This window comes from Accipiter gentilis, chromosome 15 (genome assembly GCF_929443795.1).
Source record: "Accipiter gentilis chromosome 15, bAccGen1.1, whole genome shotgun sequence".
Classification (NCBI taxonomy): Eukaryota; Metazoa; Chordata; class Aves; order Accipitriformes; family Accipitridae; genus Astur; species Astur gentilis.
Window position 1 is genome coordinate 3,888,900 of NC_064894.1, and position 27,927 is coordinate 3,916,826.

The 27,927-nt window shown below is 38.1% G+C and overlaps 1 protein-coding gene across 6 annotated transcripts in view; it reads left to right on the forward strand.

Moving 5' to 3' along the window:
• ADGRB3 (adhesion G protein-coupled receptor B3) overlaps positions 1-27,927 on the forward strand; it is a 467,107-nt gene that overhangs the window by 187,456 nt on the left and 251,724 nt on the right. For all 6 annotated transcript variants that reach the window (XM_049818118.1, XM_049818121.1, XM_049818122.1 and 3 more), the window contains 6 exons: positions 825-986; positions 9,255-9,419; positions 12,994-13,158; positions 14,000-14,164; positions 20,560-20,661; positions 21,218-21,324. In XM_049818118.1, the coding sequence (XP_049674075.1) occupies positions 825-986; positions 9,255-9,419; positions 12,994-13,158; positions 14,000-14,164; positions 20,560-20,661; positions 21,218-21,324 (866 nt within the window). The remainder of the gene's footprint in view (positions 1-824; positions 987-9,254; positions 9,420-12,993; positions 13,159-13,999; positions 14,165-20,559; positions 20,662-21,217; positions 21,325-27,927) is intronic.

Consider the following 27,927-nt stretch of genomic DNA (forward strand, 5'->3'; position numbering starts at 1 on the left):
ATGCATTACTTGCTTTGGAAAAAAAATAGAAATAATATAATGTGCTATCTCTCAACAACGAAAAAAATGATGCTATTCAATTCTACGGTATTAATAAATCACGTCTGACAATTTTGAACGTAGTGGTATGTACTATATGCAGTAATGAGGTCTAGCGCATCCAAGACTTTGACACAGCTGTAGGTCAGAAGCAAGGAGCAGATCTGTGCAGTAAATGATCAAACCGAAGTTCCCATCCCACCATTCGGGTTAAAATTTGGTAAGAAAAGTGCTTCTCTTTACCACGGAACTTCTCTCAAATGCTAAAGGACTCTCCTTCGCTGAAGAAAAGATAAGAAATTAGGGGGTTGGCTTCGTTTGGGGGTTTTCTTGTTTGTTTGTTTTTAAATCAGAATTCCCTTACTGGTAGAGCTCCTTAAACTATTACCTAGCCTTCATCCTAGAGTGATAAGTATAAATATCAAAGATAAATCCTTTGCTATTATATAAAAAGAGTTGTCTATGTTCTTTTAGCATCCTGAGGGCAGTGTTCTTTCTAAAATGTTGAAGGGCAGTAGTTCTCATAAAGTCGTAAATGATGTTAAGCAATCAAAGAGTTTCCCTCTGACAGGTGTTATGTGACTGCAGCATTGTAGGTGTCTTTATTTTTCTATTCATTGCACATTTTCACAGCTGCTTTACTCCATGAACTTTTAAATATTTATTTTGGTGTGGTACTTTTTTCTTTGATTTATAAGAGCAGATGATAATGAGCTTTAGCAAAAAAAAAAGGTCTCATTAATACTTATGTCTATATTCATGTTTGTTTGTTGTCTTGAATACAGGTGAATCTGGTGTCGAAGAGTGGGCCCAGTGGAGTACGTGTTCAGTTACTTGTGGTCAAGGGTCGCAGGTGCGAACCAGAACTTGTGTATCACCTTACGGGACACACTGCAGCGGCCCTTTAAGAGAATCAAGGGTTTGCAATAACACTGCCCTCTGTCCAGGTAGTGTTAGCAGCCAATAAATAAAATTGTGGATGTTTTTGAACTGTATAATGATAAGAATTTGAAACTATATCTTTTTTTAATTATTATTATTATTATTTTTAACATGAATTTCATAAGGGCATTTCAGTTAGCACAGAGAAGTGTAATACTATTCAGCTGTGAAATTTTGTCATGTAGATTGTTATTTTTACTTTCAGAACAGTCAAGATATGGAACAAGAGTCCCTTTTTTTTCTGGCAGTTTCAGATTATTTAAAAAAAAGTCTGTGTTCTCCTATTTTCACTCAGAAAAGAGAAGGTATAGCATGAGTACAAAATACAAGCTAGGGAAGAAACCCAGATCATCAATACACTAAGAAGCAGAGACTGATTAACAGGGTGGGTTAAGTTAACATATATTATTCGACACTGCAATTGTTTCGCCATTTAGAATGCTGTCTTCTAGGCAATGGGCCAGTCAATGTTCTCTGCACAGTAATGTCTTCATGGACTTTCCTTTACATTGTTCTGGCAAGAAAGGGCAACAGCTACCCATCAAAGGAAGAAAGATCAGACAAAAAGTAACTCTTACATCTGGCACAAGGTAAAGGTCATTAGTATCTTGCATCACAGTTTTCCTACTCTTTTTGTCTCGGAGATCTGGACATAGTTGGAGTTCAGCAGCAGTTATACACTAAGGAGAAGAGACAGGCATATTCGAGTTAGTTGCTGAAAGGGCACATCTCGTTTCTTTAGACTCTACCTGTGGATCTGATTAATCTGGGATGGGAAGCAAAAGGGAAGCCATAGCCCCTGTGACTGCATTCACTTTCCTCTGCTGTGTCTGAAAAGTAAAAAAAAAAAAACAACACATGCCTCCTTTCAGATGCGCAAATTCCTCAGGTCTTTGTAACATTTGATCCCAAGAGGGTGGTGAGCCATCTTCAGCTTCTGGGGAAGCTCACTCCATTTGTGAAGTAATCTAAACTGTCATATGCAGAGAATCCCCTGGACTTTATCTCAACGAGTAGTAAACTCTTACATTGTTACTGTATGCTGAAAAATATCCATATGGAAGTGCATATCTGATCCTATCAGAGTTTGTGTACCAGCATTATAAGCACTTAGGGAACCTGTGCAATGGAAAGCAACTTAAGAGATTGTATCTAGATCAATCTTCACTGTAGCAAGAACTGCTCTCAGCACCTAATGCTTTACTACTGTGCTTTAGGTAAGCAATTTACATGGCATTTTCTAATATTTCAGGGTAGAAACACCCAGGCAGGGCTGAATTCAATCACTTGAAGTGTTCCCGTACAAAAATAGCTATTTCTAAAAAAGTTAGGCTATCTTAGAGTCTGCCAGAGGTGGGATACATTAAAAAAGAACACTCAACTTGAAAGTATAAAAATAAGAAGGGGAAAAAAGGAGAACTATAAAAGAAAAGAATCAACATTCCAAACAAAGACAGATTTAAAGATTCCTTTGAAACTGCATGAAGTATGAAAATGAAAACAGTCCAGCACTTACAATGAGATGCAGTTCTGCCTGCTTTCTTGCTCATTTAGTATTACCTAAGAAGAGGAGAGGCGTTCAAATCGCCTAATTTTACAGCATTTTAACTTCATTCTTTCCAGTAAGGAATGCAAACTTTTCATATCAAAACAAACAAACAAAATCCATGTAATGCAAAAGCCAAGGTAATTAATTTGCTCTCAAAATAAACTGGAAAAAAGTTAATTCTTAAAAATCACAGTCTAGCAAACTTTTAAACAATGCTCACACAAAAAGTCTGCTCCATCTGTCTTGGGTCACAAAGGAGCTCTTTCCTTACACGTGAACTCCCGCTTCAGGGTATGGCTTTTGTTTCCAGGTACCTGGTATGAGCAATGGCTACCCATTCTCACAGTCTAATAGTGATACTGCCAAGATATTTTCCTTTTCACATCACCACATCTGATTCTGATAATCTTCATGTATCTTGAGTTGCCTTTCTTAAAATAATTAGTCTGGGCTTAATCTTGCATGTTGTTCCACATGATTACAGTAACCTTATTAATTTATGTTGCTCTCTGTCTGGCTACAAGGTCACTACCGTGTGGCAGTGTGCAAGATTAGCAATTTAGAAATGTGCTTTTCCTAGTCATAGCCCCACTAATTTTTCAAACATCCCTTTAATTATTAGCCTAAATGTCCTCTGTCCTCATTATATTATGTATCCTGACTCAAAGTTCAGGATTATCCCTGGTCCATGCATAACAAAATGCAGTTTGTATACTAGTAGAATTAAAACACGCATTTGACAAAACAATCCAAACATATCCATACGTAGCTGCAATCTACCCAGACCTGCAGCACCCATTCCATACAGCTTTTGGACTCTGTTAACACAGCACGATTTTACATTGTAGAGCATAAACTAGAAGCAATAAGCGTACAAAAACGTAACAGCGGTCTCTCCTTCTAACCTACAAATAAAAAAATCTACTGGGGCATCTTCACTATATGTTTGCATGGTTAGTAAAAGGGGGGGTGCGGGGGGATTTGAGAGCTGGAATAATGTTTCCAAATCAAAAAGTTGCCCCTTCAAAATAAAAAAGTATGCAGAATGGCCTACTGGACGGTATTTCAAGCATCTATCCACAAGTTTCAAATGAACCTGTTAAACTTGCAAATACTAATGCAAGGCTTCCAGAGTATTTTCATCTATCGCCTTCATGGATGCTGAAGGAAGTTCAAGATACTTAGTGGGATGTTAGGGAATACATCTCTGTGAGCTCACTGTCCTGGAAAATTTTGAGAATGGGATTCACCAGGTTAATCATTTCATATATATATTAGTATTGAAATAAAACCTTAAATTTCAAAATAGTACTCCTGACAATTCAAAGGAACCATTATTTACATAATTTGGGATTTATTTATATTTGTTCTGGACCAATACTATTTCAGGGGCAGGAGTTCATTAGGTAATTCAGTCTGTCTTGGAATCAAAAGCCTTCTAGAAGAGTACAGCATAGCAGGCAACGAGACGTGGCTCAGGTAACCGTTGTTGTTACTGGGTCTTTTGTGAGCAAGGACACCTCAGGACCGAGTACTGCACTGCCACTCATTCATTTCAGTTTAGTGCGTAACTTCTAACCCAGCTAAAACTTCAAGGAGAAAGAACATGGAATTTCCATGCCTGTAGATCATGTCAGTTGGCTTCTATTTCTCCTTCTCCATTGCCTTCAATGACTTTTACCACAAAATTTAGCTGAAGCTCAGCATTTTCAGGTTTATGGGTAAAGCATGGAGGAGCAGGAATACCCTAAACTATTTCAGACATCTGTATACTCAAAAGCTATGTTTCGGCTGGTATGATATGCTAAGACTGCTTTACTTATCTCCCTCTTTTTTTTTTTTTTTCAGGGCTCATATCAATGAAGTTTAGCCATTATGCTGAAATGTTGCACATTTTGATATGTTCTGTGCCTGCATGTGCCTAACAAAATCATTACAGAGAAATTATCCCTATCTCTTTTAATTCCTGTATCTTTATTGTTAGTAATCTGTGCTCTGGAAGTTCAGGCTTTCACTTGACAGGAAGAAAATAGGAGTAAGGAAATCTTAGGTTTATAATTAGAAAGGCACATGGCAGGAGTAGAGTAGCCGTACGGCTTAAACATGAAGGTTAGAGGGCAGCTGTCAGAAAGTTTGCTGAGTTTACGTATTACAAATTTAAGAAAGACTTTTGACCGGACAATTTAAGCTACACTAATGGAAACTATAGCACTTAAGTGAGTTTAAGTTTGTGCATACAAACTCTCCAATTTAATTTAAAAAATTCCTTTAACATAACATCTGCATAGATGCAGTTATTCAGCCATATTAAACTATGATACCATAGAATCATATAATCATAGAATGGTTTGGGTTGGAAGGGACCTTTAAAGCTCATCTAGTCCAACCCCCTGCGATGAGCAGGGACATCTTCAACTCGATCCGGTTGCTCAGAGCCCCGTCCAGCCTGACCCTGAACGTTTCCAGGGATGGGGCATCGACCACCTCGCTGGGCAACCTGGGCCAGGGTTTCACCACCCTCAGCGTAAAAAATTTCTTCCTTATATGTACTCTAAATCTACCCTCTTTTAGTTTAAAACCACTTCCCCTCATTCTATTGCTACAGGCCCTACTCAGAACTTTTGTCCCCATCTTTCTTATAAGCCCCCTTTAAGTACTGGCAGGGTGCTATAAGGTCTCCCCGGAGCCTCGTCTGTTCTCCAGGCTGAACAACCCCAACTCTCTCAGCCTGTCTTCATAGGAGAGATGCTCCGGCCCCCACTCATCTTCGTGTCCCTCCTCTGGACCTGCTCCCACAGGTCCATGTCTTTCCTGTGCTGAGGACCCCAGAGCTGAAGGCAATATTCCAGGTGGGGTCTCACCAGAGAGGGGGAGAATCCCCTCCCTTGACCTGCTGGCCACGCTGCTTTTGATGCAGCCCAGAATGTGATTGGTTTTCTGGGCTGCAAGCATGCATTGCCAGGTCATGTCCAGCTTTTCATCCACCAGTATCCCCAAGTCGTTCTCGGCACGGCTGCTCTCAATGCCTTCATCCCCCAGCCTGTATTGATACCGGGGGTTGCCCCGACCCATGTGCAGGACCTTGCACTTGGCCTTGTTGAACCTCATGAGGTTCACACGGACCCACTTCTAGAGCTTGTCCAGGTCCCTCTGGATGGCATCCCATGCCTCAGGTGCGTCAGCCACACCACTCAGCTTGGTGTCATCAGCAAACTTGCTGAGGGTGCGCTTGATCCCGCTGTCTGCGTCATTGATGAAGATATTAAACAGTACTGGACCAGTACCACTTAAAATGAAACATCAATGGCCATAATGGCTTTCTAATATCTGTTGTTTAAAGCTGAACAAATCAAAAGCATTTAAACCCCAATAAGAATCTCCCAAAATATGCTTGTAGGATGAAGGCCAGCATGGCCTCACGCCTCCTCCCACTTCACAGCAGTTGCATATTGTGAACACTGTGGGTGTTCACTTCAACATGATTAGGTTCTCAGAGTGGCAGAGAGAAGGGAAAGATGCTCTGCAGTAATCCAAACTCGTTGTGCTAGCAATGTTTTTGACAGATAAGTTGGCAATAATCTGAATATTTTTGTCCCAAATAATGAATCTTGCATCTGAAACTGTGTTATAGAAAACTAACTCCTCTGTGGGCCAGCTTTCCATCTGGTGTAATTTGGCATAGCTCATCTGGCTATAATTCATCAGATGTTATAGGGGGTTTTGCATTTAGAAAATTATATTAAAGCAAGAAAATCTAAAAGAAATATCAGAAAAAAAAATATTCAAAGGTAAGAAATTTTAAATTAAGGTGTACTTTTAAAGCTGATCGGGATAATCCTGGAGACTTCTGTAATGCATTGAACCAATTAATTCTCCTTGATATTTGTTTGCCGACATTGGTTGTTTTCTTAGTGTTATGCCTTTTCCATCCTTGACTTTATTAGTTATCTAATAGTTTCAGATATACAAGTCTATACAAGAAGGTACTGTGAAATTTTTACTTAATGAGCTAGAATCTGTCACGGAAGATGACTTTGGACACACCTTACTTTAAACCACAAACAGATAGAGGCTGCTGTAAGTTTGAGTCCACCCAAAGTGAAACATTTGGTTTTGGCTTATGTTCAGATCCAAAATCGCAAAAGAATTATTCTGTGTTGCTGCTAACACGCAGTCACTCTTGCCAGAAGTGATATACAACCTTTTGGTTCAAGACAGTGTCTTTAAAGAGCCCCTCAGCACATGTTTTTGTCATTTTAAATGAAGGCAACTAACTTGCAATGTTTTGACAGCATCAAATCAAAACTCCAAATTAAACAATAGACTTAAACTCATATGCACCCTGAAAAACCTCAGCCTGTGTCTACATAGTATCAAGACCTTTCTAATTCATGATGTTTTACAGAATAATCTTCTTCTAAAATGGACGAAGGTGTTTTTTGTTATGTTTTGTACTTTATGAAGTTGTTCTTGTTGCACTTGAGCTTCTTAATCAACCATTCTGGTATCAGGAGATGAAATGATATCGTTGTTATTACTGAATACTGTTTGGAATCTGATCTGACAAATTGGTTTCTCATTGATTTTTCTCATGTAATAAAAAATTTGGAGTCTTAGAGATATGACTGGATTCAGAATCTAATACTTTGCCAATGAGAACAAAAATCTTCAGATCATATGGCTGGATCACAGTAGCTGTCTAAGCATGGTACCTGTTGAGAAAGGATGAAACGTAATGGATTATATGCAGATATAGTCATCCATTTACTAGTTTTAGAAGAGTTAGGTTTCCTCGTTTTGACCAAAATGTCACAGTTGATCAAGGTTTCTAAAATAACTAGACTAAAATCTGTCACTTTAACATTCATTTGGAATGTTCCTGAGGTTTTTTTTTTTTCTGCTAATATAATACAGATTGATGTGATATTTAGAATAAGATAATTTTAATAAAGCTAGCCATGTAGGATGTGGAATAATTATTGTGCTTTTTGACCACTTGTATGTGACCAACTGAAACCCTTTCATCAATTGAGCTGTTACCTAGTGGGTTAAAATCTTCCCTGAATGAAGTTTGACATTTTCTGTCAGGTACGATTTCTCAGAAGTTAGCTAACGAACTTTTTACCTCGATGTAGCATCTGAAATGACAATTTTCCTTACTTTTAATGAAATGCCATAGAACTTATCTACATGCAGAATTCCCCTTGATCTTACTGATGATTTTGTGGTAATATGCCAGGGAGCTGAATGTCCTTCTGCACCCTTGCAACTGAATTTCACCTCAGGAAATGTTATTCTGATCCCTACAAGAAAAGGGTTTTATTTGTAGAAACTGGGCAGGTGATACCTGCCTTCAGGGCAAAGGAAACCTATATATGAGAAGTTCTTTCACAGTGATGAAAAAAAGTGAGGACGAACCAGAAACTCTATTTCTTCTGTAATGTTGTGAATCATTACCAATGATATACTGAGATGTTACACACTATTCACCCTCTAGACACCCTTCAAACAGGCAGGGTTGCAGAAACACACAGAGTTACGTGATACTGAGTGTGATGCTCAGCCTGGGTACTAAGTCTCTGGATTTTTCTTAACTGCCTAGAGTTACTACAGTTCTCGTTACTACATTCCTGTTCTCACAGAGCCTAATTTAAACCCGCAAAACTGCTTTTATTTAAGCGGAAGAAAAATAACTAAAGTTTGTGTTGCAGTATTTTTCAATTTATAGAGAACTGTTTTACCAATGCATGTATGGAATTGTCTTACCAGTACATGCTTAACTATAATATATTGGAGAACTTCCTGAAAATTTAACTCCAATTGTTTCTGAAAAGAGAATACATATGGTACATAAGCTCATATGGATATTGCATATTAGTTTTTCCTACGGTGGAAAAAATTTAAGGTAGACAAAGATGCATCTTCTATGATTCCTTATATTAATTTTATGAAATACTTGTATATAAAAATATTGGTATCTGTCTGTAATTTATTGTGTACTCTGAAGGTGTTTGAAGTTTGTTGAGTGAACTTTTTTTTAAGATAGAGTGATGCATGTATTACTGTGTATGTTAAATCTATGAATATGCTCATGTAAGGAAATAGCGCAGATTTCTTTTGCTTATGTGCTCTTGGAATTTTTGAGGAAGATAATCAAGCACATATGCTGCCACGTTTCCACTAGGATTTAAACAAGTGAAACAATTGTAAGATAACAGCCCCAATTATGATGGTGACACAGTAAGAAATTATGGCATTTATTCCTATATTTTCAAAACAAAGCTTAGTTTTGATTGCTTCAGGTTTTTAGAGTTGCCTTGATACATAAAGTATATGCCTGATTGTCACAAAGACTAGTCTCCTGAAAATCAGGGCTATTAAATGTATCTTAAGTCAGGCACCAAAGATATCCTAACTAACTTTTGAAAAGGGGAGCCATCTTTCGTAAATGAATGACAGAAAAGAAAATGTGGTAGTGAGATTAGTTTAAAGATGAGAGAAAGTGGTTCAAAGTTAAATATATTTTAGAGGAAATATACTTGTAAAATTGAAATTAACTAAATTTTATGAAGGTTTTGTTTGCCAATGCTAAAGTTTACCTGTGTACTGATTTCCTTGAAGTTGGCAAAACAATTCCCATTTAAAATACTGCTCTTGTTTACTTTGAAATCCTTCTCTTACTTGTGTGTCTGTTTCTGGTTAAAATCTGTTTGGTTTGTTGCAGTACATGGCGTTTGGGAGGAATGGTCACCTTGGAGTTTGTGTTCATTCACATGTGGTCGAGGCCAAAGAACTAGGACAAGGTCATGTATACCTCCCCAGTATGGGGGAAGATCATGTGATGGACCTGAAACACAACATAAACCTTGCAATATTGCACTCTGCCCTGGTGAGCTCATATAGCAACTCTGCTTTGTTACAGTGCATTCAATGTGGGTTGTTTGTGATTTCTTTTATTGCCTTTTGCACACAGAAAAAAAAAATAATGTTACGCAAAGTGAGTAGACGGGGTAATATTGTTCATAATTCTGACTGTAGTGATTAAAGGGTACAATCAGGATGGTAACTCTGTTTGAGATACTACACAAGCGGACAAGTCTTAGTTTCTTCACGATATGCTTTCTGTAGGGCACAGCATGTTGTGTAGGAAATCTTGATTCAGGAGGGGTCTTGGAGAACCAAAAGGCTAACAACTTTCTGAATGTGGCTTAAAGGGAGACTTTCAGAGGTCACGCAGTTTGTGTCCACCATATCTTTTTGAATTATGTTTGCTGAGAGGTTCACTGTAATTATTTATTCATCAGACAACAAACATATTTGGGAAACTGTAAAATTTTAAGTGTTATTAATTTATTCAAAATGGATATTAATTACATGTGTGCAGAGAGGAAGGCTGACAAACTAGGGCATTATTTGAGTCCCAGTTAAGCCCTTATGGGAAGGATTTTAAGTGCCTCATTTCTGGGAGTTAGTTGCTAAATCACTTTAAAAAAACTACCCCTAACCAAGTAAACAATGTGTGGGCTTCACATTAAACCTTCCTTCCACTGAAATTGAAACTAATTCAAAAAAATCATGTATTTGTTCAAAATTGATTTTAAAATTTTTGTCCATAGGTTATGATTAATTTTGACCAAAATTTTCAATATGTGTATATAAGTACCTATATCTGTATACACATAAATATGCATATATGTGTATATAATACCTAACTATTATATATTTCTATATAGTACCTAGGAATTACAATAAGTTCAATAACCATAAAGAAGTTTATATATATTATAATAATTCCTGGTTATTGAACTTATTGTAAGACTTGGGTACTTAAAAAGTGTCAGGTAGCTGTAATGTGAGACATTTCTTTCATGAGTTCTGTCTGACAGTGTGAAGGTTGCCCTTGCAGCAGGCTTGTTGAATATCCGCAGTTCACAGCACTGCTGCAAAGAGATTCTCCATGACCGGAGCTCTCCTGAAAACGGTTGATGGGCATTTCATTACCAAGTGGTTGTTTGATGATTTGAAAACAGAGATGAAGGTAAAAATGGAACTCAGTGCCTCACAGAATTAAAACTAAATTTCTTAGATTTTTATGAAACCTGAACTTTGCTTTTCTTCTGGTCAGCAAACTATCCTCCAACTTCAGGACAAAATTTGTGGAAAAGTTTTAGTGCTGAATGCAGCTGCAAAAATGTTGAATTAATCCAGTTTTTGGACACGTTGGCAGCTGTGCAATTTTACATGTGCCTACACAAAAGTAATTAACATGATATATGAGCATGAAACAGAGTTGACAACAAGAGAAATGCCAAATAAAAATAGCAGAGAAGAAATTAATGCATTCACTTCACTTCAGTATTGCAAAGAAACACAAAAGATACTTCACCTAATCTCTCAAAATAAGCAGTTATTTGAGAATTCTGGATGTTGAACAGTCATTTGTAACTAAATGACTTTCACCAGAGGAAGTTATATACTGGTTACATTTAAAAGTAACAGTTTAAATCTTTGCTGAATGTTAAGATTTGCTGTAATTTGAATGTTCAATTTTATAAGTGAATCTTCATGTTGAATTCTTTAGTCTTTAACGTTATTTCTGAAATAGAAAACTCGCATGCTATTTGCTCCTAAAGATAAAGGAGATGTATAAAATATATATGAGAAGCCACGGAATGAGTTTTCTCCAAAGACACTATAATAATTGATTCCATCTTTCCTACCCTAAATAATACTATATAGCAATGAATAAAACTGAAGAGGGTGCACTGAAATGTAATTTCCATAATGTTTTCCTCTTCACATAAAGCTTTTATGATTAATGAGTGCAACTAGCTTCCATGTTTGGGAAGATTTCCATTTTCTGCTGAATAAATTATCAGGACGCAGCTTCATAGCTTGAGAGGCATCTGCATTGAGAAGTGGTTCACAACCAGGCATTACATAGAATATTTAATACAGAACCTTAGGAAAAAGCCTCAGAAACTGTATTCCTTTAAATCACTGGTTGCTGAGATCCTGGGCATTAGAGATACGGATAGTGTCTTTGAACTGTTGGAAATGTTCTGTGGTTACTGTCAGACAACAGTAAAATAGTTCACCTCTGTATTTCACTGAGCAGTGGTGCACACATACAGACACAGCATGTTAAATCACTGACTTAAAGATTCTGCTTCCTATTTGAATTATTAACACCATCAACTTAGGAAGCTGCTATTCCAACCCTCCTTTAGAAGAATCCTGAAATCAGGGGTTGGCAAGCGCACCAAGTGAAGTCACTCGTTTTCAGCGGTGGTGCTTTTATAGCAATAGTAGTTATAAACCCAGGTTTTCCAGGACAAGTATTAATCAAAATTGTGTTAGAACCTACATTTTGAGTTTATATTGGGTAACTGCAGGTGCAATGAGGACCTGATGATTGCTGAAGTCTGTATGAACACAGGATTCTGAATTAGCACAATCAGTAATAACACATTTCATAATGCTTACCTGTTTTCAAAAATTCCACTGAGTCCTATTATCTATTATAGACCACATAATTTTTCACTTGCATGGGTACTTAATTCATTTTTATTATTTTGGGTTTTAATCTTTTCATTTACCTCAAGAAGCTTTCTGATATACGGAATTAAAAATAACAGTCCTATACCTTTACTTATGGGAATATTCATCCAAACTCAAATGTATGGGCTAATACAAAATACTAAATACAGAACTGGTCACCCTATCTGTATTGTTTAAAAATTCAGCTTGACAAACTCAAAGAGAAGATAATGCAATATGCAAACACAGAAGCAGACCTGAGGAGGAAGGCAGGCCATTTCTGTCCTCCTATGTTTTACCTCAAAAGAGACTTGAAGAACTGTGATCATTTACCTTACGGGGAGGATGGATGATAAAAGTATATTCAGCATTATAAGTGTAGAGAACAGAGGCTGTACGCGAGGCAAAGTGGTAGCTCCCGTTTTCCTTTTCCTGTTCAAGTAAAGACACTTAATTTCACAGCCAGGACCAATAATCCTATGAGCTGACCCATCCGAGCGATCGCTGCAGCCGTAGTATATCACTTTGAAGGGCCCAGAGTTTACATGATACAAAACGGGCCTCCGCTTTTGCCCGAAAAAACAGACCAGCCTTTGTTTTCAGTGAGGCCTGTCACGCTGTACGGTGCGCGAGCCAAATCATAATTTATCCTTTATTCCGTCAGCGTACAACTAGAGGAGATGAAACGTTCTCTACTTGCAGAAAAAGGAAAACCGCTTTTAGTGAATTTGAAGTGAAGGCAGTTTCGGTACTCGGCCGCTGCGAGGAATCGAGTGGTTTTGGGGCCGGGCCCGCGGCCAGGGGCTGCCCGCGTTCCGGCCTAACACGACCCCCCCCCAAAACCTCGACAGAGGCCGCGAGGCCCTGCCCGGCTTAGGTGGTAACTCTGCTGTGTCCATCTCTTTTGTGCCCGCCGCGGCCAGTGGACGGACAGTGGCAGGAGTGGAGCTCGTGGAGCCAGTGCTCGGTGACCTGCTCCAACGGCACCCAGCAGAGGAGCCGGCAGTGCACGGCGGCGGCCCACGGCGGCTCCGAGTGCCGAGGGCCCTGGGCCGAGAGTCGGGAGTGCTACAACCCCGAGTGCACCGGTGAGTACCTGCGGGGACGGAGGCCCCACCGCTCCCGACCTCCGGGCAGAGGCAGCGGGAGGCTCCGGTCACCCTGAGCCAGGAACCGTGGGGTTGCAGGGCAGGGGGGGGCAGAGGGAGGCCTGGGCCCCCGCTCTTCGTCGTCCAGTGAGGTGAAAAGCTAAGGGATGCGTCCGGAGAGGCCGCGTGGCGGGCTGCCCGTCAGCCTTCCGGGCTTACCACCGGTTAGAGGACGCTCGACAGGTTGAGAAAGATGGCTCCGAGGCCCAAAAGACTCGGAAAAGGGTTTTGCAAACCTAGAAAGTGAACGTGTGTGAACCGATTCCCTTTTACGCTCAGACTGCTTCGTCATCCTCCAGCAGCGTAAAAGCAGCCTTCCGCGGTGGGTACGTTACATTTATACCTACTTTTAAGCCTCGTTTGCACTGTCAGAATGTGTAAAAATCAAGCTCCTAAAATATCACGTGCAAAAATGGTTTTATTTCGCTTTTTAAAGGGTACTTATGCACATTGTAAATGCGTATCATCACCATACAACAGCACTACACGAGTATATTAAAAAAAATACAAAAGGGACCATGTTTGTTTTTCAGGCTAAGCGAAAGTTAATGTGTGCCAGTTCTTTTTATTTTATCTTGAGATGCAAGTCATTTAGACAACAATTCCATATTTAGGAGCCAAGTAGATACTTCCCCAGCTTCCGCATGCCTACATCTACCACTTCTGTCACTGTTAGTTAAATCTGGGGGGCTTTCTTCTCTTACCCAAGTAAAGAATAACCTATATATCCTCCTTTATGACTGTCATTATGTCACCGCTGTAACTATATTTTTCCAAACAGCAAATGGCCAGTGGAACCAGTGGGGCCACTGGAGTGGCTGTTCCAAATCTTGCGACGGCGGCTGGGAGAGGCGGATCAGGATCTGTCAAGGTGCTGCCCTGACTGGACAACAGTGTGAAGGAACCGGAGAAGAAGTTAGACGGTGCAGTGAGCAGAGGTGTCCCGGTGAGATGCAAATATAATCACTGTTATTATCTACACGACAGTAGGGGTTACTTTAATGGTCATCCTTATGAGATGAGGTCAACGGCCATAGAGCAATAGCCATAAAGAGCCACATCTGGCCTTGCTTAGACAAGTCACTACTTTTTTTCTCAGCAGAGTTGTGTTTATGTAGCTAGGTGTAAAATAGCCCCATGGGATATATGAGTAATGCATCGAGTTTTAAACAAATCAAAATACCATAGTAAAGTCATCCGAAAAATATTTCATTGCCCAGCTATGCCTATATTACTTGGAGCAGCAATGATTTGCTACAGAAATTCTCTTTGGACACACTGTTCCTCAGAATATCAGGGCTGGTTTTGTAAATCACGGAACTCCTTTTATCCAGTGCACAAGAGACATCTTTGAAATACATTTGGGGTAAATTCTAGTGCAGTAAAGATAAGGGAAAAAGTGAACCTTACTGTACTGTATAGAACGAATGAATAAATGAGACCCATTTTATAAAAAGGAAAGTAATTTAAAATGAAAAAGGCATATCTTTCCTGTTTTAATATAATGCTTAAATACAATTCTTTGCGGCACTTTTTACTTAGACCTCTTAACGGATTTTAAGTCTTTTCCGCTGAAAGCTAATACAACTGTACTTCTGAGCTTCTTCGAAAGTGATGAATAAACAAGAACAGCTGGTGAATCTGATCGTATTTATCTGTAAAGAGACATTGTCCCAAAGGAAAAGAATCCATTGTTGAATAGGTGTAAGATAACAAAATAAGGTGTAAGTAGTGTAGGATGTCTTAGCCATTCACATGGGAAATTATGTGTTCTGAACCGCAAGCCAGGAAGCAGCAAGAATCAATCTAGCAATCTCTTTGACTTCTGGACATTTCGATGGCTATGTTCGCTGATAGTCACAGAAAGGACTTAAATGGCAGGGATGCTTTGGGTCAGGAAATGGGAAATATATCAAATGTGAATTTTATGTTATCAAGCCCACATTTTCGTAGGCTTGACATATCCCTTGACAGCCATGAAAGAACAGTTTTCAAGGTTTTTGCAGTACAGTAGAACAATGAATCTCACTGCATTTGAATAACAACAAAAGGACTATTTGTAGATATAACATTAGATTACTACACTGGAGAAGTTAACAAAATTTAACTTCTCAAATGATCTCTTTAATTTTAAGAAAACATTCATTATTTGAAAAGCAGTATAAAACAGTATTTGTATTGGATTCCTAAACAAATTATAATTTGCGTAGTTAATGCAGACTTCCTCTATAAAAGCACAGCACTAAGGGGTTAATGTGAATCTTCTCAATAAACAGACATTCAGATCAACCAGCCTCTTCTTATAAAACCATTCTTGAAATAATTTTCATTTGTATATTTAAAAGTAAAACCATACTGCTGCAGTCCAATTTTCAAAGGTTGCCACCTGCTGTTAATAAAATATTTTACAGATGTATTTACAAGTCAAATGCACACAAAGCTTTATTTGCCATTTGGTAAATATATTTATTTACTTGATTAATTCCAGATTAGAATCAGTATGCTTATAGAAACCATAACCTAAAGCACCTTTTAACAAGCTATACTTGTGCAGAAGATTTCACATGAATAACAGATTTAATTTGTCTGTTTCTGGACTGACATTTATGAAAGCATCTAAGATTTAAATGTAGGCAGTGGATAATCTACCAAAATTTTATAAAATTATATACAGATTTACCTTTTATAAACACCAAGCAAAACTGAAAAGTACTGTACAGAGATGATCGTTCAAAGTATAAGCAAGTTTCATGATTTGTATACTTTTCTTCCATAGCCTAAAATAGTTCAGAAAAACTATTTTTCTCAGTGGTTTCTTTTTCTGTGTAAGTAAGTGAGAAACATGAGGGACTAAAATGTTATTTTTTTCTTATATTCGCATTGCTTTGCCATTAGTGTAAGACCAGATCCTCAGCTCTGTAGATCTGCATAACATATTTGTAAAGTGGATGAAGCTTCACCTGTTTGTATCACCCAGAGGTCTATAGAGCTACAGAAAGTTAAATTATAGCTGATTTTAAACTGTGGAAGTAAAAGGAGAATAAAATCCTTTTCTATTGTGCTGGCTGCTGTAAATAAGATACTTTGCAAACAGAGCTGTTTACTTGACTGACTGAAAATCTTGACTGGACTTTTTGTAGTTTGAGTTCTGCATTATGTGAATGTTATACAAGACTTTCTTCATAGTCGATCAGTGATTCTCTTCCAGTGGTTCGGGCAGGGACTGAATTACATCAGACACTCCTAGAAGCTGAATATAAGCAGCACTAAGAAAGGCAGGCTTTATCTGAAAGCTGGTTTCTCAAACAGCTTGGTTTCTTGACAAATGTTGAGTATCTGTCTTTGTAATTTATTCCTATTCACAATTATGAATTTTAATACTGTGGTTGTTTCCTTCCATTGTGTAATATACTGGGAACAAAAAGATCTGAAGATATTTTGGCTTCAGTCATTGCTCCTTTGTTGTATCCCAAGTGTCTAAAGTTAGATTTCACTCTTAGTAGGTCAGCAGTGTTAAGGATTTCGTACTCTGCACTCAAAGTATCCTTTTGTGAAGGATAACTTCACAAAATTAGAAACAAATCAGAGAAAGGAAGAAACCTTCTAGATTTGCTAAGAAGCTAGTCACGCAGGAATCACTGTGGAAAATTTACACAGGATGAACGAACAATAGGTCTGCCCCATAGGAACAAAGACGACAGCTAGGTAACAAAAGAAATTGCAACCCATGACTGGTAAGGAGTTACACAGCAGGCTGATCAGAAACTTTCAGAGAAATGTGTAAGAGAAATAAGGTAAGTCTCATCAAACGTGTCAGTAAAAGCTGAAAGATGTGAGAACTGAGAACAAAGTACAGTATTATTCAGGAGAGAAGACTCCTGTAAATTTATTTTTACAAAAATAAGACCATGTTCTTATGACCATTTTAAGAATATATTTGGTTCCCATAATATAGCATTGATTTCCAGAAATACTTAATTCCATAATAGTTAATTCCATAATAATTCTATACACGATCCGATATTTATGCTTTACCCAGATTCTACGCAAAACAGATCCTCAATATTTTTCTCATAAGCCTATTGTCAGTGGTAGAAAACATAATATCAGAATTGTTTTGACCAAAATATTACTGAAAACAATTATAGACTACCTTGTTTGTTAACAGAAAGATAACCGCACAACTGCTGCTGCAGACTAGCTAATCATTTCTTACTGAAGGCAGAAGGTTTCTTCAGAGGCAGTGCTAACTACTTAAGAAAGAGTATGAGAAGGGGGAAGATTCAAATAATTGTCAACAGCTAAATAATAAAATTAAACCTTAGGGGTTTGTTTTGTTTCTGATTACAACACTATTCTAGGAGACGTTCAAAAGCTTTTTTTCTATTGCCTTTGATTAAGATAATTTTGCCTGTAGCATTGAATTAGGATTCAAGAGAGGAACTGTAGCTCTAGCTTCATTTGTGAGCTACTGTGTGCTCTTGGCTAACTTGCTTCACCCTTTCATGACCCTCTCCCGTACTTGTTCGCTGCCTAGGTAGATCATAAACTCTGTGAGGTTGCGCGTGTCTCTTGCTTGTGCGTGTCTGTGTGTTGTACCGAGCTTCCGCAGGTCCCAGGTGGGTTGATTGCCTCTTGGAGATGCATGTCCGCTCAGCAGTAATGTGAGAGGAAGACTGTGCTTCTAGACCACTGACTTTGTTGAGTGTTTGTGCTTAGGTGGGATGAAATCAGGCCTGTCGTTACAGGGGCATAACATGGTAAATTTGAGTACATGCTCTATGTGGGAAGATATTGCTGACTCACATCATCAGTGAGAGATCTGCTTTTTTATTTGCCAATTTTAGCAAATTTACCTCAGTATTTTCTGTTTGCTTCTAAATTTTAGCAATTCTCTATGATTTTTTACAGCTAACTCACATTTGTCTGTGGGTGTGTTATGAATTAATTGTGCTGTAGTTACAGAAATACTTGAACTGGTCCTGAGCAGACCCAGCAGAGCCAGTGAGGCTTTTTAACTCAGATATAATACCACTCCAGCGTGACTGTAATGTCTCCATGGGCACCATGGGTTGGAGCCTCACAGATGCTTTAATGTGGGTGGATGCCTGATTAGTCAGCTCTGCCAGATATACTTTAGCTTTGGGAAGAACTGGTTCGCTTTTTATGCGCCGCATTCTTTGATCCAAGGTATTTGTACAATGCGTTGAAAGGCAGCGAATCAGCCAGGGACCAGGAAAACTTCCTTGCCTGGGCTAAGTGATACCTCTTCCAAGCTCTGACTTGCTCCCACACCTCTTTCCTGATAACTCTGGTCTCGGGAATGCCTTTTTACTTCGAACACAACACAGAGGTGCACAGATTATCTCTGCCACTAAGCTAAAGTTAAAACGTAATCTTGAGTTCTGAAGAGTGTGTCGCAAAAGCACACAAATCTATTCCAAATAGATGGGAAATCTCAGATACTACCTGTGACTTGCTAACACATAAGAGAAAATATGATGTATATAAGTATGCATATATATATACATGTATATATTTTTTTCAGAAGAAAAAACACATTTAACATTCAGTATTTGGAGGGAAGTAAGAGTTTTAGTTCTGAGAATCAACACCTAAAGTGTTGATTAGCGAACACTATACGTTTGAAATGGCCGCAGCTGCGTGACAAATATACTTCTCAAAGCGCTCTAGGCTTTAGCAAATTTATGTAATTTATAATATTACCTCCTTATTATGTTAATTTACACTCCCCAAATCAAAACATTTCTTTTGTTTACAAGGTCATAATAGGATGGTAATTGTGTTTGCTTATGTCACAAGATGGATTATGCTTATCAAAATCTGGCTTTTCCCATCGTAACATTGGCCTGATACATTCACTTTTTGGGCATGTCTGAAGCAGCGTTAGGATTCTAGGTTATGAATATAACCAACTTTCTTTGGGTTTTGCCATTAATGGATGTCTTGCTTTTTTAGCAGCACCAACTGTCTTGATTTACAATTCAGGGATGCTGATGGTGAGGCAAATGTAGCAAGCAATTTTTCTGCCCAACTGTGATTCATATTAGTCTTACTGAGCCATCTGCAAGGTATTCTTTGTCCTCCACAAAGAGAGGTTACAGCTTTGCGCGAAAGTCTGCTCAGTTCCCTTACTCGCCTCACTCTTCCGTCAGCAGAAGTACAAAACAGGGAAGATGGTCAGTTTTATGGATTAGGTAATGGGACGGGCAAAATCTGTAGTCTGTTCCTGCCTCTGCTAGAGATTTCCCGTGCAACTATGGGTGAATCTTTGAATTGCTTTCTGCCTTATCACTCCAGCTGCTATAGTGATAGAATTTCCTTTCTCTTTTCCTTTTTCTTGTTTTATAACTGTTTTGCTGTAATAGAGTGGGGTTACAATTTTCCTGAAATACATATAATAATACCTTTAAACAACTCATGTGCTTTCTTTGCTGAACTTGGAATGAATTAGGTTTCAGTAACTAGCATTTGTCAGTGCTTTAAGTTGTGAGACGACTTCAGCCAGATGTTCGCTGTGTTGATCTAATTTACTCAAAAATCATAAACTGGGAATCTATAGTAAAAATACAAGGAGCAAAAGGAATCTGTAAGTCACAACCATGTGAAAATAAAACAAGAAGCATTTGCAGAAGCTTATTTTTCCCCATTCAATTCTGTTACTATGTAATTGTGAAAATTTTTTTTCCCTTTAAATGGTATTGCAATAACCAGTAAAAGGCCATTTTGTTTTATAGCCACCCAGTCCCATGTTATTGACTATACTTGCTTAATTACCAACTTGTACTGAAACACATTTCAAAGAAATAACCTGCTTTTTGGTCTTCAGAATATACAGCTCTCATTCGATACCTTTAGCACATTTAATATTTCAACTGCGGTTTCAGAACTGATTCTTTCACATACAGTTTAAGTTTTAGAAAAATATTTAAAAATTTTAGTGTAAGATTAGCATAAGAGCTTATAACATTTTAAGTATCATCATCTTCTGATAGATGCTTAATGTTATTGATCAAAATAGAGCAAAAAGAAAAGATTCAAACGTATTAACATTGCAGCTACAACCTAAAGAGTGTTTGTTTGCTGAAGAGAATAAAGGCACAGATTATATGAAATAAATACCACCACAAAGACAGATATACAAAAGTTACAGGGTTTGCATTTTTGCAGTTTTGTACTTCAATCTTAGAATTAAACCAAATGATGTTAACATATAGATCTCAGGAAAAATTAGGACAAGATTGAAGACTAAACTTTTCTGATATAAAATATCTGGTTTACACTAATGTTTCTATTTAAATTCTCATTTCTAAATGGCAGCACCTTATGAAATATGTCCTGAAGACTATTTGATGTCAATGGTGTGGAAAAGGACCCCAGCTGGGGACATGGCATTCAATCGATGTCCTCTCAATGCCACAGGTACAGTATTACTTTGAAATTATATGATAATAAAAAAGGGGAGAAATCTTTTGCACTGTGTTCTAGACATAATCATTATTAGACTGGTATATATGTGTCTGTATGCGCATATGTGAGTATATCTATATAAACCCCACATATTTACGTATGCATATACACACATATAGTATACACATGTACATATACTACTGTCTTTTATAGCTTACATATATGCCTGGGTCTGTGGTGTGTATATATATGCATCCACATACATATATGCATTATAGCCAGAGAGAAAAAGCTGAGAAGAAATCAATCTGACGGGACATATCAGGCAAAGTGATGAAAATTAAGCAAAACATAAAAATCTTTTTACTTAAGAAAACACTACTAAACACCCGCCAAGCGAACACTGAAATGTTTCAGAATCTTATACTACTTTCTAAATACTGATGATCATTGCATGAAATTGTTTCTCTGTGTGCTTTTAAAATAGCATAGAACGTAGTTTAAATAAGGTTCATTCTTCCCAATTGCTTTCACTTATATAAATATTTTCTCTCTTTGTGACTTACAGGCACCACTAGCAGACGCTGCTCTCTCAGTGTTCATGGAGTGGCCTTCTGGGAACATCCAAGCTTTGCTAGATGCATATCAAATGAGTACAGACACTTGCAGCATTCAGTAGGTGCAAAGCCAGCTTTAGTACTTGCTCTGTTTATTCATTACTAATCATTGGTGTGAAAAAAACCTTACTTATTTACTCTCAAGTCAGATTTCTGATAAATGTCAGGAAGAAAATAGACCTAAGAAATAATAATTTATATTAATGTATTATTCTGATCTTGTCTATTGCTGGTGTTAGAGTGAAAGAGGCGTTTTCTTATTGTAGAAATGGAAAAATTAATCAGATTCCCTTTTTTGTTGTCCACTGTGTGAAATTTTTATAGGGGTCAGAGGTAAGACATATTGTGGTTTATTAGAAAATGAGGTGTGAATAAATGAGATTTACTGGAAGAGTGACCTGCTGAGTAATTTTGTAATACCTTGAATTCTTTAATTGCACACTAGGAAGCCAGAAACGATATTTCTTTTTGCTATCAAATTTAGAACTTCACCGTCAAATGTAACAATAGAAAATGATTACAGGGTAAAGCTATTGCAGTGTCTTGCAAAAAGTAAAGTAACTCTAGATGAAGAAATATTGTGGGTTCTTTCAGTATGCTTAACAAAAAAGTTTCTTTGCAAAGCATATGCATTATACATTTATCTACTGCCTAAGTATGTTTATATGCATAGATGTAATACATTGTATATATTGCACTGTAAATATACTGCGTTGGTATATGCTAGGTATATTGATTACATTCTATAGCTGAAGCATTCAGCCAGGTTAATACTATTGTGGGAAGAGCTCCTTTGAAGACTCTCATGGACAATGGTTTTTGCCTGCATGATATATTTTACTGACATTCTTATTACTCTGCCTCCTTTTCCAAAGGCCACTGCTCCATTAATCATTCAGCAGAGGGGCACTAATACAGCCGTGTGCTTCATAACTTCCCAACCTCTCAACTGAGTGCAACACTTCTGCAGCATGTTTAAAAATCTTGCTGGCTTGAAAAGTAGTAGCCTGGCTGTCATTCCTCAAATCTGGCTTGCCACTTAGAGGAGATTTTGATTAATTCCCTTGAGCTGCATTTCTGTTTCATTAGATTCCAACTTAATTGAGGCCTGGGATTCAGTTTCAGGGTAAGGCAAAGCAAACGTTATTTTTAAAATAACACAGAATAAAGTGTCAAAGCAATTTTCCCCACTGCAGAGTAACTTTCCTATTTTAGATAGCTGTCTGCAGGTTGCTCTATCCCTTTAGTGTTCATGCTGGAAAGAGCAACATTAAGTTGGCTGTAACTGTTTTGCATTTTATATTTTTGATATTTTATTCTTTCTCAACAGCTGCATATAGCATGCCTAAGCATACTTTATGGGCATGGACAGCTACACATTTGTATTTCATTTGTTTAGCATCTTTATTTTGGTAAATGGCACAATAAAGGCAATGACTGTAGGTAATATATGTATACAGTTTTGAATACTAATAATGTTATATTGCAGAACAAAAAAATCCCATTTTGTGATTGAAAACATTGAGATATTTCAAAGCAAAGGAAATTACTTCTCTTTTACTTGCTAATTTTGCATTTAAATATTACAATCTTCGGAAATATTTAGGGGATTTTGAAATAGTTTAAAGGATTCATTCATCTTGACCTGCCTGACCAGAAGACCATCCCCTTAGTGTTTTTTTTCCTCCGCTCTTACCTTTTTACACTTCTTATCAACATTTATTCATAGCATTGATTCTCATGCCACTGATTCTGTAGTGATATTCAGCCTTTTTCTTTTTATGTTATTGCTAGAAGTCATTCATAAGCAACTCAAACAGTGGGAAATGCTCTTTCATGTTATTCAGTGGTTTGACTTACCTGGCTAACTTTTGGTGAGGCACTGATATTTTTTGAAGAGCTGCAAGTCTGCCTGGCAGGAAGGGGTCATTGTTGGACAAAAGAAGGCACTTCTAACCCAGATCAGATTTATCCATTCTTCTATATTTCCTTTTTCAAAATATTAAATACGATTAGACCACACTGTGAAATAATCTTTTGCCAAAGAACATTTAAAAATAGCTAAAGCTTCTTTAAAATTACACAAGCATCTAAACATCGTTTTATTGCTGTACAAAATTTCAGTCTAGTTTATATGCACACAAATTAAAGGAGAAAAGTGGATTTATTTTACACTTGGGAGCTGCTTACAAAGAAAATCAGATTGTCTTACATCTTACTGCTTCTCAAAGTGAACAACATAGCATATTTAAAGAATCATGGAAAATAGAGGTAAAGACCTCTAAGGTCATCACCCTGCAAATGTAGGCTTGTCCCCCCACGATACATATGTCAGCTCTATAAATCCCTGAAAATAGGGCTTTATAAGGAAGTTGCTGACAGACGGTGTTGCTATAATAAATATGTGTGCTTATGAAAGCATTTATGAGATGCCTCAGTGTGCTTAACGTACCAATAATGGTATTTTACCAACTTAGACCTGGAGTAGTGGGGGATGTCACTCAGTACTGTGAATGTTCCCATAAAATCTGAGTGTGAGCTGAATCCCGTTCATTTCTTACCTGAAATATATAAAACAAAAGTAGGTGTATAGTCTTCAAAAATGATATTTCTGAAGTTGATTTAAAGCAGTTGATATACATAATATACATACAATACTTAATACATTAAAGCATGCCTGCCTGGAGGAATAAGTCCCTGTCTCTTTGCTGTCCGAACAAGCCGCATGTGATCCAGAACCAGCCCAGAAGTCATGTAGTTGAATTCACATGGTGCTGTGCCCAAGCAAATACTCTCTAAAGAAAAGCATTTCATATGCTGGGAGCCAGAGAATACTGCCTTGGCCACAGACCCTGCTAACCTGGCTACACAGATTCTGGACTGGAAGCTTACGGTTATACCGGTAAACAAACTAAACGGGGTGACTGCCCAAGCTTAAATAATGTCCTAGCAGTCATCTACACTGTTTAACTTTTTATCTGTTAGCATACTCCCTGACGTAATTTCAGGCCATACCAGAGAGCACTCCCCAAACAATGCCTAGCATCCTTTAGAGGATAGCATGTCAGAGAGACTGTTCCCAGCAGGCAATAAAACCGTCGTTTTCTGGGACAGAGGAGGGAAGGAGAGTTTAGCTTGAGGGATACAAGCTGTCTGTGCTCATCGGCCTCAGGGCTAGACAATTCCCGTGGCTATTTTATTTACCTGTATTTAGTGTTTATATAGTAAAAACATCTTACATTTGGGCAGCTTGGAGTGTGAGTAGAGAAGGTCAGGACTGCATGTGTCCATCAGTGAGGCCATACCTGGAGTACTGCATCCAATTCTGGGCTCCCCAGTACGAGAGGGATGTGGTGTTACTGGAGCACGTCCAGCAAAGGGCCACTATGATTAAGGGACTGGAGCGTTCCTCCTGTGTCAAAAGGCTGAGAGAGCTGGCACTGTTCAGCCTGGAGAAGAGAAGGCTCAGGGGAGATCTTATCAATGTATCTAAATGCCCAAAGGGAGGGTGCAAGGAGGACAGAGCCGGGCTCTTCGCAGGGGTGCCCAGTGACAGGCCCAGAGGCAGTGGGCACACACTGAAACACAGGAGGTGCCGTCTGAACATCAGGGAACACTTCTTCACTGGGAGGGTGACCGAGAACTGGCACAGGTCGCCCAGGGAGGTTGTGGAGTCTCCACGCTTGGAGATATTCAGAACCCACCTGGACATGGTCCTGGGCAACTGGCTGTAGGTGGCCCTGTTTGAGCTGGGGGGTTGGACCTGGTGACCTCCAGAGGTCCTTTCCGACTTCAACCGTTCCATGATCCTGTGACTCTGTGACTCACGTGACTGCAGAAAATTGGAAATTCATACAAGGCAGAAATCCTGACAAGTTAATTAATAGACTTCCACTCTAATATCAGTGATTTTTACTTTCTTCCTAAAGGTAACATTTTCCTACAAACTTTAACACAGGTTTTCAGCGGATGGCCTCATTAAGCCAGAATTCTATGCTATAGATAGTGCAGAATTTTACCACGTAACCACACATGATTGAGCCCTGAAGACTGTTTCCTTACTGTATGTAGCTAGAGTAGGTTCACTGCCTCATGCACAAAACCTCTTGTATTTTTACAGTTTTCTTTATTACTCACCTGAAGTGACATGGGACAAATTTCAACCCTTAATAAGCAGTATTAAAGTAGCAGAAACCCAGCTAGTGCTGCATGTTCTTCAGCTTAACTTGTATGGAGACCAATATGGTAGCTATGTAAATCATGCTAAAATGGCACTATCTTTTCATCTCAAAATCCATTTGGAAGTCTATTTGCAAAAGGTGAAGAGTCAGTAAAGTTAAAAATACACTCGTAATGCTAAAGATAATATTCTTTGATCATAACCCCCAGCACCATGAATAATTTAGCTCTTTTTCCAGCCACTTACAGAATGTACCAGGCAGAGTTACTGCCTCTACTTAGGATAGGCACATACTGGCACTTCAGATGCAGGGTACTGGCACCTCAGAAGAAAGCAGGGGTTTCCACTGGTTAAATGGAATTGTCTAGAAAAGTAGACCACTTTTTGATACATATTTCTATTGCAACAGTTTCAGAGTAATTCACAATTTTTAATTAATATATCCGCTCAACGTATGCTTGAGATCAGGCTCTACTACATCTCCATTTTTTGTTGATGGGGAACTGAGTGAGAACAATTAAGCAGGAAATTTATCTCTGATCTTCTGAAGTCGTGCTTAGCCACTTTCCTTCTTAATGTTCATACCTCCCATATGACAGCACAAAAAGAATCCCTGGCATGGTAAAAATATAACTACATGGCCTCTGAAGAGACTATACACTAGAACATGATGAAACAGTGAAGGGGAACGGTTTGGGTTGTGGAGTGGAGATTAGCAGTCAGCGTCCATCTTTTGAGGGCGCAGTGCCCTACATCATTCATGTGTAGGTGCTTGAGTAAAAGCAGTTAAGAGGATGATGCGCTTCAGCTATGCCACAAATGTACAGCCTGTACTTTCGTTAGTTTATTTTACCTGGTGCACTATGGAATACAGGTCCCTTTTAAAACTCGGGATGGTAATTACATCTCTTTGAATAACAAAAACTAATTAGTCATGAATAATTTATGCAACATTTGGTACAAATCAGTCATCAAATGAATTCAACAAACACTGTTTGACCAGCTTATACAGCTGGTTGACTAATATGAAAAATTATTCACTGAACAAATTAAGGGGCAAAAATGACAAAATCCATAAAATAAACCCTTGAGAAATTATTTGGTTAGCTCTAATAAGAATACCTAAAGAACCTAATTAGGATTATTCTTACTAATGCACTGTAAGTGGAAAATGCAAAGTGATAAATAGGTATGCTTTGCCTTTTGGAATAGTGACCTAGAGGATCAAGCAATAACTTGATGCATAGAAAAAGAAACATCACAGGTTATATATCAGTTTTTGTTCTGGATTTCTTGTATTGCTCTAGTATGTTTGCAGTACCTGCAGCTTTGCATTAAGAAAATGCTCGTAGTCAAGCACAGTGTTTCAGGACTGCTATCAGTCATCTTTGCAGCTAAGAAGGAGTATTTTGCCCGATAATGCACAATTTATTCAATGTGTTCTTAAGAAAGAGGAGCTTACAACAAAGAAAGTCTTCGAAGTGTCTGTTCTATTGTGGATGGAGTTGAAGTGAAGTCATAAGGTTGAATAAGATCTAGTGGCAGGGGATATCCTTTCTTCAGCTCCTTCTGGATAGTTCTTGGTCACATGCTGATCACCAGATTTTAGATAACCGGGAGGGATTTCCCTGCTTTTCTAATTCCAGATTATATTCTCAGAATTTGGAGTCCTTTTCCCCCTCTGTGGGGTACACATGTTTTGGTTTTCAGACAATTTTACCAAATCAATTACTGCTATAGCAGAAGTTATGGACCTTGTTAAAGCCTATTCTCTCTTTCTACCTTTGGCAAATAGTTTCATTTTCTGAAAACAGAACTTCTTTGGCCTAACTAGCATATTTTAATCTTTTTAAAGAGTATCTGTTGGTAGCTTAGTGGACTGTTATATATAGAAAGGCAGATTAGATGATGATCTAATGACCCGAACGTAGACTGCATAATATTATGAAGTATTCTCCTCATTGCTTATGATCTTCTTTTGATCTGGAAGCAGAAAATGGTCTGCCTAATTATTTTACCTAAAATTGTTTACTTGAGCTAGCACTTGGTTAATTTGGACTAGTATTTTCTGAGATGTATTTTCGTAAAAGAAATATATCTCTAAAATACTCTAAAGCAGTATTCTGCATACTTGAAATTTTATAAGTAGATCAGACATTACACAACTCCACTGACTGAATGCACTGTCAAGTTAGGTTTAGCATTACCATGAGAGATTGCAAACTGAATCTTGTGGCGCAAAGATATTAAAGCAAAAGACATACTGCACGTATGTATTTTGGATGTCAGAATCTAGTCAACTGGGCTGTGCAATTGATAGTTTGAGACAGACCAAACTTCAAATTTAGTCTTTGGCATTTATTTCATTTCTAGGATTTCCAGTGTATGTTAGTAAGCTATTAATTGTTCTTGCTGCAACTATTGTTTGGTATATAAGGCGATATCTAATTTCTGGTTTGGTCTTTATTGCTTTCTAAGTGT